General features: G+C 42.7%; 1 protein-coding gene across 3 annotated transcripts in view; it reads right to left on the reverse strand.

Annotated features, from left to right (window-relative positions):
• Nucleotides 1-930: 930 nt before the first annotated feature.
• Nucleotides 931-14,028, reverse strand: part of n4bp2 (NEDD4 binding protein 2) — a 15,137-nt gene continuing 2,039 nt past the window's right edge. For all 3 annotated transcript variants that reach the window (XM_080760609.1, XM_080760608.1, XM_080760607.1), the window contains 15 exons: nt 14,023-14,028; nt 13,716-13,840; nt 12,837-12,925; nt 12,543-12,619; nt 11,996-12,136; nt 9,095-11,793; nt 8,511-8,596; nt 8,178-8,223; nt 6,749-6,975; nt 6,241-6,371; nt 5,931-6,057; nt 5,581-5,757; nt 4,587-4,755; nt 3,095-3,218; nt 931-2,695 (listed from right to left, as the gene is read on the reverse strand). The exon at nt 14,023-14,028 is cut by the window's right edge. In XM_080760609.1, coding sequence (XP_080616735.1) covers nt 2,632-2,695; nt 3,095-3,218; nt 4,587-4,755; nt 5,581-5,757; nt 5,931-6,057; nt 6,241-6,371; nt 6,749-6,975; nt 8,178-8,223; nt 8,511-8,596; nt 9,095-11,793; nt 11,996-12,136; nt 12,543-12,619; nt 12,837-12,925; nt 13,716-13,840; nt 14,023-14,028 — 4,288 coding nt within the window. In that variant the 3' untranslated portion in view covers nt 931-2,631. The remainder of the gene's footprint in view (nt 2,696-3,094; nt 3,219-4,586; nt 4,756-5,580; nt 5,758-5,930; nt 6,058-6,240; nt 6,372-6,748; nt 6,976-8,177; nt 8,224-8,510; nt 8,597-9,094; nt 11,794-11,995; nt 12,137-12,542; nt 12,620-12,836; nt 12,926-13,715; nt 13,841-14,022) is intronic.

A 14,028-nucleotide genomic window follows, 5' to 3' on the forward strand; every position in this document is an offset into this window, starting at 1 on the left:
AGAAGCTTATCTTTTTCTTTGCAATAATTGTGAGAAGTAGCCTATCTTTTTCTTTAATAGAACCATATGAACCAATCTTTCCTTTCCGTTTTTTGGGAAGTTTGTTAGGTTGTAGGCTAGGTTGTATACAAATTAGAAATAGGCTAACAAGGGACGTGAATTTATTTAAGGACTGCAGGTTATTGGAAAAAACAGGTCAACAATAGCATTTAAGATAAAACAATAAAACGAATAGTCTTACCTGTATTGTCTATCGACACAGCCTATCTAAATGCTGAACAATGAGGCGGATGTCGCACGCCGCTTGTTCAGTCAAAGCCCATACAAAAGTCCTTCCACTAACTGAAGCACGGAGGACGGGCAATTTAATTCAATAAACTTGCTAACTTGTTGCCTCGATATCAAATTTAAACAAACACTATATCTAGCTACGGAACGATCAAGCGAATTAGCTACACCTTTCTTTGAGTTATAACTTTATGATACCGAAACTCTTCGCTATGTTGAAAGCATCCGCCTGCATGGTGACGGGTGGAGGAGTGGGTGATGCGATTCTGTTCCTCTGCATCAATCATAGACTGTAAAAAAATAGGCATCAATGCATCTGCACGCGTCGCTTATGGAGTCAAGTGCATATGCTGGTCCCATCAGTTGTGCATTATGGTTGAGCAGGTTGACATGAAAACACATTTGCAATATTAGGCTATAGAAAATACAATGCATAAGCGCATAATATATCATTGAATGCATCGTGTTCTCATACTTTATACTGCATACATATAAACATAAATACATTGTGGGACAGAAAAGGTCCTTACTTTCAAAATGTAAACCCTTGCTTACTGATTGACACTTATCTTGCAGTAGACTAGGTAATTTACATTTATTACATTTTCCCAGAAAGACAAAGTAGGCTTACACAAAGCAGATCACAAAAGTCTCAAATACATCTTTATTCAACAACATCTATACATCATGTAGAATGATAAACATACAATACAAAAATACAAAATTCTCTTCCAAAATGATCCACTTAGGCCTATTAAACATACAACACAAAGTGAAAAAATACTTTAAACCTGCAGTTACCTGAGTAATACCTATCGCTAGAACGATAATATTGGCAGATGGGAGGGAAAAAGCTTCAAGTAGCCTACTAACTGGCCTCAATGAGAATCAAACGTTGTGGTAGTATAGCCTACTACTGTACCCGAGTCACAACACGGTAGCAGCAGAAACAAGTTATTTGCTTTGTCGTGTGGCAAATCAAGTATATTCTGTGCACTGCTTCTAAAAGGCACCAAGGCAAATGATTAAAATTATTTGCCACACAGCCCATTAAAGGTTGATTACTTAAATGTGAGGCTAATCTGAGTTTGCATTAAAACCAATTTAATGACCATATATTTAGGATTACAATAGGATTACAAAATGTCCTTTAAAACATCTCCATATTACTTAAAAACCTAAATCTGACTGAACGAGTACCATTACAAAACGTGATTTTCAAAATATTTTCCATTTATCGTCCTTAAAAGGCATAAAGGCTAAATGCAAATACAAATGTAGCGATAAAACCTTTCTAAAGAATAAAAAGTACATTCATATCAGATATCTGGCACCAAAAATACACACTGATCCCAATTTGAGTGTTGGCTCATATTCAAATAGTCCATTAATATATAATTTATATATACACAATATGAAAGCAATCATGTTGTTTTCACGTGATGTTAAAATTATAGTAAACAATTAACGTAGATTTACACTTTGGCAGCTCTTACGTCTGGAACGATGAAAAGTTTGAGCGAGTAAAAAGGAAAGAGGAAGAGGTTGAGAGCAGTGGTTTTCAAATTTCTTGTGGCCAAGGCACACAAGGGACAGTCAATATCTCAAGGCACACATGTATTCACGTCTGTGCAAAATATCCCCTATAACAATCTGCAAACATTTTCATTTACCAATTCCAAATAAAAATATTGAATATACATATATAAATTACTTTTTAGGGCATATAATTTGCCTGTGTTTGGGAAATCTATGTGCGACCGGCGAGCTAGTCAATATGCACAGCCATCAGCACATACTCGCCTAGCAGCTCATCGTTCGTTACCCATATATAAAAAATAAAAGGCTCTCCTCCCTCTTGCACAACCATATTGGGGTAAAAGAAATACAAAATATAATCGTCCTGGACTTGTCTCAGGCTAACCAGTAACCACTGATGCAGAGACATAAAGGTACGATAGAGGGAGTGATGAAGTGTGGCTCTGCAGTGAAGTTTATCAATTTAACCCTGATGGCTATATTTTGAGCATGTAATTGTAGGTGAAAATGTTCAAAACATGCTTAAATAGCTGATTGGCTATTTTTAGAAGAAAATAAATGAAGTTTTAAAATGTTTAAAATGGGGCTTTAAGTGGTTAAACTAACATTCAAGATTTTACGGTCTTTTGACAAACTGAAAGCGGGGGAGAGAGCAGCAGAAGTAAAATGACAGATTAAGCCAAATTAAATGGTTGACAGAAGCACACCCATTTGGAAGAGGTACAGGGAGAGGAGCTGTCCTCCGTCAGGCCTTCACATCCTGCTGGCTTCTGTTCACCTCTGTTCACTTCAAAGAGAACAACACTACACCTTGCTTTGGCTCAGGTTCAAGGAGACCAACACTAGACCTTGCTTTGGCTCAGTAAACCTAAGACAGGAAAAAAAAGAAGAGTTGATCAATGATTATGGGCTTTGTGATGAGTGGGTGAGAAAGACCAATACGGGTCGAAATGTTGTATGTCCTGCCAGCTGGGATTGTGAATACATTTACCTGAAGCATTACAAAGTGAGTTGCGAGTTCATGGGTGTATGTGGGGCCATACCAATATATCAGTCTGGCTGATATATCAGCCATTATTTGACCACATCTGTATTTGAATTTAAACCACTTTCAAACTGGCATCCTTTTCAACAGTTTAAAAACATAAAAAAAATAGCCAATCGACGGACTCACAAGGAATTGCGTTAGGGTTCAAGTGATTAAATTAAAAATTAAAAAAATAATAACATTTCCAGATACGGGGTCTTGTGTGTGTTTATACTGTACCTGTAGTTGTGGTTATTGAGGTAGTCTATGACAGCAGGGCGAATGCGGGCCACGCCTCCCATGCTGTGGTTCCCTTTTCCCGTGATGACAGAGAGCCGAGGATGACACTGCCCCTGCTGGTACTCTACACAGACACACAGACAGACAGATGGACATTCAAACTCAGCTCAAGCCCGCCACTCGGTGGCGCAACATGAGCTTGTAGATCTGCTATTTTTCAATAGCTAAAGCATAACATAATGCTAACACCAAAAGAGGTTCCCTCCCAAAATGGGTTAAGACTGAGGCAACGGAGTCCGACATACATGGCCGGTTAAAACTGAGGTTAGGCTTGGGGTTAGTAATGTGATGTTCTACAAAGTACATGAAACTGAGGTTAGGCTTGGGGTTAGTAATGTGATGTCCTACAAACTGAGGTTAGGCTTGGGGTTAGTAATGTGATGTCCTACAAAGTACATGCCCGTGGCTTCGTGCAGTGCCACTCAAAGTGACTACCGGGTTGGGCTGCTGGATGCAAGGGCCAAGTAACCCCTACTATGTATGTATGTCAGAAGCCGTTGAGGGCTGATTTCACCCCGTGCCAAACCCACACACTATACTAATATAAGGGGAAGAGTTGTGCGAGTAGGTGTATGAGTGCGTGAATTAATGATGGCGTCACAGTCATACACTATCTGAAACAAGACATACTGGTCCCCTGGGTCTCCTCTCATACACTATCTGAAACAAGACATACTGGTCCCCTGGGTCTCCTCTCATACACCATCTGAAACAAGACATACTGGTCCCCTGGGTCTCCTCTCATACACTATCTGAAACAAGACATACTGGTCCCCTGGGTCTCCTCTCATACACCATCTGAAACAAGACATACTGGTCCCCTGGGTCTCCTCTCTTACTTACTCACACAAACAGCTTTCTACAGTGGCTAAGCACTCCTCCAATTTAATGGATATATTTGTAGTTGTCTATTGTATTTTTTTTTAATGACTGTGCTTTCAAGATGTTATAATTGTTGCATGTATGCATGTGCATGCATACATGTGCATTTAATGTTTGTATGTTGGGAGTTTAGATTCTCTGTCCGCAATACAAATAATTTATCTTCAGTTGCAATGAATGATGCATGCACGCACACAATAACTTGTCTTTCAGTCTCTCATATCACCATCTTTCCGTCAAGCCATGCATTATGTACTGAAATGCTTAATTTATGCTGTCGTGCGGCGGTGTCGCAATGCCAAAAATTGAAAACTAGCTAATCTACAAGCTCACGTTAGCAATAGTGTGATCAAGTAGGGACCAGGCTTAACCCATAGCAGATCTACAAGCGCATAGCGTGCCACCGAGTGGCGCGCTTATGAGCTTGTAGGTCTGCTATTTTTTTTAAATCGACTGACATAGAAACATAGCTTTTTCAGAAAACTGTCAGGATGTAGAAGACATTTTTTAAATCTGATCTCAGGTCAGAATGGGTCAATGTGCTCAGTACCTGTGGTTTTGTCCAGCAGGACCTGGGACAGATGCTGTATGGCCTCATCCACATGCAGCCCGTGTAGGTCCAGGATGTTACTCGGCAGCAGTGATCCATTGACCCGGCCAAATATCTGGGCTGCCGCGCGGCGGTCGGCCTCTCGCTTTCGCTCACCGTGGAGGTGTCCCTGCAGGGTAGGCAAAGGGGTGAGCACACACGCATGTATACAGTATGTAGACATAATGTTTAATCAAAGCCAAAACTGATTCCAGCAGGGAAGAAAAATGGTTTTAATTTTAGGTGTCAGGGTGCTCAAGTCAAGTGTATCATTTATTATGTGTTGTGGTGTTCTCAAGTGAAATATCAAACAACAGTGAGTGTTGTTAGATTTACTATTTGTATTTTTCTGTTAGGACCTACATTAAAAAGGTTGAAATGTGCTAGAACCCAAATAATTTTACAGACCATTTTGGCATTCTTAACATGTTAAGATGTCCCATTACCAAACAAGAATATACCCTAATGATGACATTGCCACAGTCATTTTACTAGACTAATTAATTTCACTGGCAACTGTGCTGGTTAAGCATAATATTGCTGTGCGCTGTTTCTTTTCTAAATCAAATAGCCATCACTCAAAGCAAACCAGCCACAGTTGTCAATGTTATTTCCGAGTCTGCAGCACACTGAAATTTAATAAGCTAGGCATTTGTGTCAGCAGTCTACTGTACTGCTTGTCATACTCAGGAAGATGGAACCACAGCCATGTGCTACAGCTATCCAACAACAGCAAATAGCACACAAGTCAAGTGTTTCATTGGGTATGCTTTATTTAATATACTTGTTCTTTGTCAAAGTACCTTCCATCGGTATTTACAAAAGTACATTTCATCTTTTTATGTAAAGCACATTGAATTGCCTTGTTGTTGAAATTGCAATGATGGAAAAACAGCGACTCTAAACTCATTGTACCACTTTACTTAAAATGGACTTCTCTTTATCTGTCGCCCACCTGTTTCGCGTAGAAGGAGGCCACATCCTTGCGATTCTGATTGTATGCCTCTGCGGCCTTCATAAAGCACTCATGTTGCTTATCCCTCTGCAGACTGGCTTCAGCCCTGAAGTCCTCATACTCTGGGTCCTCCACGTCTTGGTAATGGGGCAGGACTGCCTCTGGCAGCTTCTGCCTCTGACAGGGTTAGGGAATGAACATTTGTAGGGTGGAAAGAGAAACGTGATGAGGAGGACACAATGGTGTTAACAAATAGTGTTGAGAACGACAGAGACAAAACACTGCTGCCAAGTCCTACCCAACGCAATTAGCATACTGCTTGGAGAACAGTGGGTCATGCAAGCGTATACCTTCTCTCTCTCCTTGCTGGGTGCCCTGTGGGTGTCAGATTTGGGTGCCTCAGGGGCAACAACCGTCTTGACTGGCCCCTCATCCAGCAGGGAGCGGAGGAACTGCTCAGTCTCTTTCAGGCAGTAGCTAGACATAATACACAAGGATCGTTCAGTGGTAAAACCACAACACATACCACACTTGCCCTTGATACATTTAACAAATAAATGAAGAGTCTAACCCTAACTGTATATTGTGCTGTGCATAAGCAATGCACTTAATGTCCAGTGCATTCATTTGACTGTAACAAAGCGACCTCAAACGTCTCACTTGTTGTCTCTGAAGATGTCCTGGAGAAAGTGCCTGTCAATGTTGGGGAAGAGGGAGATGAGCTGCTGTTCTTTCAAAATGGTGGCACCATCACGCTTGCACCTCTCCTGGTCTACATGACTTTGCCTGGACTGCACAAAAATAAGGGTGAGTGGGAGGGAGGTGAAGTAAGGTTATTAGGTAGTAGAATATCGAGGTCCAGGTTTCATTTAGCTTTCATTGTTTTGTGTGTCACTCTGTTCTTTTTATTTATTTATTTTCATTTTTTGAAAACTTGCCAAATTTCACCAGTGTTAATGTGGTTAAATAATGTAAAGTACACAAAAAGAAGGGGCTGAAGAAGAATACAGAAGAGTGGAGTGAGGGAATGGTAACCAAGTGCAAGCAAATAAATAATATAAAAGATGAGATATTAATCTAGATTGTGTTGCAGCAAAGACTGAAAGGATCATGAGAGTACTGTATGTGAGCATTGATGTTTTATTTATGATTGTATGCATTATGTTACCTTCTCCAGGGTCTCTTGCAGAGCCTGCTCCTCTGACATAATGTCCCGAAGGGAGATGTGGTGTTGGGGAAGACTCCAGTGGTCCATGAAAGGCGCCACATCGCGGTTGGCCTCTGGTTGGCTGCCTAGTGAAGCGTAACCATCGGCACCGAGGAGAAAGTGGGCTGGCTGTGGGCCCTCTCCGGGCGCAGTCCTGTGGACCTGGGATTCTCCCCAGTGAGAAGAGCCTGGAGATACAATAGTCAGTGTTCAAAGACAGTGACAGGAATGGGCTACATGCACACACATGCCATTTTTGAAAGAACTTGGGCAACTTCCCTACTTCCAGGGGTGAGGGGTTACCGATGATACTAATGAAGGCTGTGTTCCATCCTGGTCAAACAGAGTCAGGGTGCTGCTATTGAGCGTGTTGGCTCACTGGAAACACTGCTACAGCAGTGGGTCTCAAAGTGTCCTTGAGTGGGTTCCAAATGGCCCTGTACGGGTGTGTAACTCTGACACTACAAATGGAACCGAATGGACACATTTGTACACTCAGTTATGGGGTTATGGGGGTCCTTGATTATTCTTTTTTGAGAACCACTGCACACTAAATGGAACAGAGCCTTAATTAGTATCATCTGTAACACCTGTGAAGGAAGTAGGGAAGCAGCCCGAAAGTAGGAAGAGTTATTCTGTGTGCGTATATCTATTCTACGTCAGAGCATAGACATGGTAACGCCCCGCCTGCCTCTGATTGGACTACCGACATGGCCTTACCAGACTTTCCTCCGAGGTGGATATCTATATGCTGGATAGTCTGATGCGAGGTTATTCCGTGGTGAGAAATAAATAAATAATACAAGTACAATATAATACAAGAGAATGACGGCTTGGCACACGCGACAGTAACTTTTATGTTTTGTAGAAGAGGCAAACTAATATATTGTTTATGCCGTTTATTTTTGTGTACAGTGTAAACTTGAAACATAATTGTACTGTAAGAATGTCTCTTTTCCTTTGATCTTTATCTTTTTTAGTATTAGTATTAATTACATTAATACACGATAATCAACACTAACACTTTCATTTAGAACGCACCCAAATCAAATCATACAAATACGTGTTCAATCAATCATTCAAACAAAGCAAACCGCATAAACAATATTATTTTGCCTCTTCTACAAAAATAAAAGTTACAAGTTACTGTTGTACGTGCCAAGCTGTCATTCTCTTGTACTTATTATTTCCCACCACGGAGTAACCTTGTGTATCGGAGGACAGTCTGGTGAGACCATTGGGCAGTGTCAGTAGGCCAATCAGAGGCAGGCGGGGTGTTACCATGTCTATGCTCGACGTAGAATAGATATATGCATATAGCCCATTGCTGTTAAGTTTAAATTAAATTATATAATAATGAAAAATATGTCTTTATGGGTATGTTTCTTACTTTCCTGAAGCAAGTGATAGGAGAGCGCTGCTTGTCTTTGCCTTTCCTGTAACACATATTTCACAGGGGTCAAGGTTACAAATGGCTCATCACACATGCATACATGTTTGTATTGCTAACCCCAACTCTAAAAATGTCTTAACCATAGAAATGTCCCTTTCCTCGTGGGGAACTTGTATTGTGCGGAACACGTGCACAGACGCGCACTGACCCCACCACACACCTGAGATTAGGATACACTTTGTAGTTGTACTTTGATCTCCACTAGGAATGTGAGATGGGTGTATCGGTTCAACTGATAATGCTAAACTGGCTGCTAAATGAACATCTGACCTGGATGCAGTCCTTCCACTTCTGGTGGAGACGCTTGGCTAGGTTCAGGTCCATCTGCACAGCGTAGTCTTCAGCAGAGCAAGCACCTGAATGCAGAAGGTTATGTCAGTGCTCCCTATTAGACAATCACAAAGCTCGGCTCAGGAACTTATCATGAAAACAAAAATAGGACTGTAATTTTCATTTCGTATTGGGAGGTCATGTGACATATCTTTACAGCGTGGCTCTGTAAGAGGCCAGAATTAAGTTCAATGAAGTTACAAGAATGAAGTACAATGAAGTTCAGTCACCTATACATTAATTTTTTTATATATATATTTGAGGGGTTTTGCACAGCTTTGTGTGTATGAGCACGGAATGTGCTCAGCTGATTGGCTGAGCACGTAATGTGAGTATGATAACTCACAATTAAGTTTAATTTTATAATGGCGGTCAGAGTCATACTGTAGTGGACGGCATAGATGACTAACAATCACATGAAGTCTGAGATCCCTAACCCATGCCATTAGTGTGTGTGTGTGTGTGTGTGTGTGTGTGTGTGTGTGTACACACACACACACACGAGTGTAGAGAATAATAGTTACCTGGGTCTATACCCACAGGACCAAAGAGTTCAGCGAGTTGTAATGCCAGCTCAGTTGGCAGTTTGAGCTCTACACTTTGAATGTCCAGGTGGCTCCGATGTTTCTCCTTCCACTCCATCTGTTCTTTCCTCTGCTCCTTCTTCTGTTGTCCCTCTCGTCTCTTAATCTCCGCAAGCTGAACTACAAGCGACCGGGTCACCTCATCTATGTGAGACATTTCATCTCCCCCGTTCTCATCCCTCGACTCCTCATGTGCTTCGCCATCATCCACGCCGCCATAAGATCTTCCCTCTAAGTCAACAAAGTCTTTACATGGACTTGTCTCCGTGTTCCCTGCCTGCAGGGTGTCCTCATATCTCTCTCCGTCTTCTACATCTCCAAGCAGACTGAGCAGTGGCCGAGAGGACTGCAGGCTTTCATCACAACGGTCCTCGTGATTGATTGCAAGTCGAGAAATTGCACCTCCAACCGATGAGCCGTCGTCCCTCATCACCCCTGCTGAGCCAGGCTCACTGTTAGAACTGCCACATGATTCCTCTATTGTCCTAGTGGGAGAACCTGCGTCGGTTGACCTGTGAACATCCTCTACGTCACCAGCTGGCTGTGCCTTTACCTCTTCTTCAGGGTGAAGCTCGTCCAACACACCAGAGGCAATGTCCATGCCTGAAGCTACACACGGTGCAGGAGGATTGCCGTCCTGTTCAGCCAAAACGATGACATCCTCCTCGCCTTCCTCATCCCTAAAGAACCTTTCCTGAGAGTCCAGCAGCAGGTTGGTGGTCCATTCCAAGTCCTGATGGCATTTGTCATAAAGATCCTCCAATGTATCAAAACCGACCAGTTTAAAATGGCGGCTGAGGATACGTAGGTTATCCAATCGGCTTCTAACCCCCGAAACGTCTTTCTCTTCCACCTGTGTGCCTTTCTCGTGCACTGCACGGTCGGGTATCACACTGGGGCCAGAGGGGTCAACTACTGCTGCACAGGGCAGCTTAGGGAGGAAGCGAGAGGGGTTGCATGAGAGGACTGTGATGTTATTGGGGAGGTTACCCACAGCAACAACTGTGTCATCACGGCTACTGTGCTGATTAAGGCGCCAAAGAATGGCAAAGTCTTGGGGGTCTGTTTGAGTGTGGCGACCATTATCTATGTTAGGGCCAGTGGAAAGGTATTCTACCTGTGACAGATGGTTGGGGTTTTGGATGGGGTCAAGGGACAGGTCAAAGTCTAGTTTGGGATCAAGAGTGAGGTTACAGTCAGTATTAGAGTTGAGCTCAACGTCCGATTCAATGCTGCGATGACTACTGTTTGGGGTTGTGGTGTGAGGACTGTCTTTGAGGGATTTAGGCGAGGGAGAGTTTTGAGTGAAGGTAAGGGCTAGCTTGCACTGTTTTCCAGACCTGCGACTCTGGCGCTGCCTCCTCTCCTGACTGCCCCCTGAGTGTGGGCCACTATCTGCTTCTGAATTACTGCTCTCGCCATGAGCATCAACGGGGACGCCGATAAGAGAGCAGCTGTGTGTGGAATCTTTCTTCACCATATCAGTATGACAGAGGTCAGCCTCTGCATCACCATTGCCATCCTTTTTCATGCTGAGATAAGACCGAGAACCACTGGGGTTTTCTCTATCAACCTCTAATATTTCATCTCTCCTCTCATTGACATTCTGTTGTCCGTTTTCACTGACGCCCGCTCCAGCCCCAACCATTATAGGTCGAGGGGGCTCCTTCAGTAGAAAAGAATCACATACCTTCCAGTCCAATACACAGTCAGGTAATTCAGTTCTATTGCCGTCAACCATGACCGTCTTCTTGAGTTGTTCTCTCCCTTCACAGTCATCTCTATCACACTCCTGTGACCCGTCCCCCTCCTCACTTTCTCTATCAGAGTCCTCTCCCAAGCCACAAATAAGGGCGGCGTCAGGGGAGGTTACACCCGTCTGAATAAGATCAAGAAGCCTCTGGAACTCTGTTACATCAGGGCCTGGTCGTGCTTTCATTCCGTTAGAATGGCCATCTACTTTTCTGTTCCTCTGCCCCTCTTCCTCCCCACTTATGTCTCTTCTCCTCCCCTGCCGTTGCTCTAACCCTGGCCCTTTAGTGGGCCAGTCCCCAACAAACTCCAACAGCTCTGGCCTTCCTTTCTCACTCCCGTCCCCCGACGGCTCCCCCCCAACCACTGCCGTAGCATTCATCTGCCCTTTCTCCTCCACTCCACCTGCTTCTCTCTCTGACTGGTTGGTATCCTTCACGAGATCAGCAGGTTCTGACATTTCAAAATCAGACCTTCTGCTTCGCCTCTCCCTTTTCACTCTTTGGCCGATGGACTCTGAAAAAGACACAGGCCTTTCGTCACAATGTTGATCTTCCGTCAACACAGATTCCACTATACAGTCAGGGATTCCCTGGTCTCCCATCGGATGAGCCAGCTCTAACTGGGCATCTAGCTCGGAATCCAACTCCATAAAATCCATCACTTCATCCTCATCAGGGACTTCAGGTTTTTCCTGCACCCTTTCACTGGAGAGAGGATTGAGATAATCAGTGGAGCTGTGGTCTGTGTTTTCTGGCAGTCGCATCGCTCCTTCACACCCGGAAGATGACACGTCAGGAAGGGAGGAGAAGCAAGGCTTCTCAGATCTCCTGGATAACCCAGGCTCTCCCACTATGTCAGGGTGAGTTGCGTCAGAGGACACTGGCCTAGGAAAAGCAGAGGTATGAACAGTAGTTTAAACTCATTTGCTGATAGTTCTAAAAAGGAAAACATTTTAGACTTAAAACATATACCGTATATATATATATATTTTTTCCCTCTACTTGCTCTTTTTAGCACTCTGTAACAATAAAGTACAACCTTGAAACTTGAATATTTTTTGGATTAGAGTAGGCTGGTGACACTCACTGTGGAGGCCTGCTCCCCTGCCGGACAGCCTGTATCCTCTCGGGGGGCTGTGCACCCATGATAGCCTGGATAGTAACAAAGCGATCATAGTTCTCCAACATGCGCCGGATCCTCTCCACCGGTACATCATGCTTAGAACGTCTATAAATGTACAGATAGTGACAAAGGATAAATACATATAAGCTAGACAAAGGGAAGAAGACATCAGCAACAGAGCCATCTGTCACCAGTTCAGTTCAAGACTGACAATAGAGTGCAGTCAGCTAACATATTTAGGTGTGCAGAGTCCTAATGAAGCAATTTCACTGGAGACTTAAGTTCACCTTTATTTCCTTTATACTTCCCTTTAGGAACCAGTTTGTGTTACCATGAGCAAGAATGCATTTTCTGTCTACTAAAGAGCTATAGAGTTGGGGAGACCTGTTACTGAACAGACATTCAGTAACACAATTTAGAGCTTTATAACAAAAACATATCACCAAACAGAGTTATGTACCTGTACATAAGATGTAACAATAAAGTACAACCTTGAGCCTCATGATCCCACCTTTGCAGTTCTCTGGGCTTGTTCTTCCACCAAGTGTCAGGATCCCGGAACAACACCTTGTACTTATGCTTTAGAGCCTATGGGGAAATGTGACAATATCCTTGTGAGACGGTAGATTCCCAAGACCACATGGATATTAAAAACTACGTTTTTTTTTATGTTTTAAGGCCCCAGAACATAATAAATATAAAAACGGATTTCATGAAAAAATAAATTGACTAGTAGTTCTTATTAAGAAATTAGTCACAAATAGGATGTTGCATGTATTGATGAATTGATGACAAGTTGACAGACCAGGGCAACATAGGGTCTCATCTCCCAGGACTGCATGTTGGTGTTGTCAATGATGACGGGGTTAGCACCACTCATAAAAGCCTCCTTGGCTAAGGGATAGAGGTGGAGAAACACAGACAGTGGTCACAAACTGAAATATGACCTCCTAGCCAGACTGTTCACAATGTATTTCAAAGTGCAGCTTTGAAAACATCAGTAATGAAAATGTAGCACAGTACTAATAATCATTCCATAACCATAATTAGGGGCAGGTGTGAGGCACGCAGCAAATGGCAACAGCAAAAAATTCTGTTGTGTAAAAAGTACACATTTTTAAATAAATGTAATAATTGCAATAATGCAATGTAGAAATACTTTGTTACAAGTGAAAGTCCAGAATTCAAAATGTACAAAAAAGTACAAAAGTATCTATTAAAATGTACTTAAAGTTGTAAGTACTCATTATGCAGAATGTCCCATTTCATACGGTTTAAAATGTATTAAATCATCATTTATAAAAATCATTTGAAAATAGCAGATCTACAAGCTCACAATGTGTCACATCGCAACACATTGTGAGCTTGTAGATGTAGAATGTTTCTCTTATGCATGCTATAACCCACGTGTGGCAAAGGTTAATGCTTGTATCCAACAAAACTGCTGTGATATTTCCAAATGGTAGCTTTAAGAGTTATTCAAATTTTCCCCACGCTAAAACCGGATGTGACATTTGTGCGCATTCCTGTCTCTGTGTGTCCATTAGCCACTTAGAGGGTATTCTGCCCCTCTCTGGTCCCCCGAAAATACCAAGTCTGTCTCCACGCCTCATACAGTACACTATACGCCCCATACTGTACACCAGTGCAATTTTCCCACCAAAATAGGGCCCTTCCTATTTACCTCTGTTGTGGTTCCACTCGTGAGCTTCCCCCAGAGCAGAAGGGTCAAAGTGGTATGTTCCATTGCGACTGAAGTAGTCATCAGTACTCAACACCACTCCACCTTGGTTATGTTCCAACATTGCCCTACACACAGACACAAGTTACATAAACTGTTTGTTGGCTGATACTTCTTAATAAAGCAAGTTGCGTTGATCGCAACATTAGTGCTCTATGAGCAAAATAAACGTTTTGATCATTGGTCGAATCCTACTTTATACAATAGACTGAAATAACGAAACAATTTAAACTACACACAGCATGCTTACCTGGCC

Source organism: Protomyctophum bolini (genome assembly GCF_963924005.1).
Source record: "Protomyctophum bolini genome assembly, chromosome: 3".
NCBI classification, from domain to species: Eukaryota; Metazoa; Chordata; class Actinopteri; order Myctophiformes; family Myctophidae; genus Protomyctophum; species Protomyctophum bolini.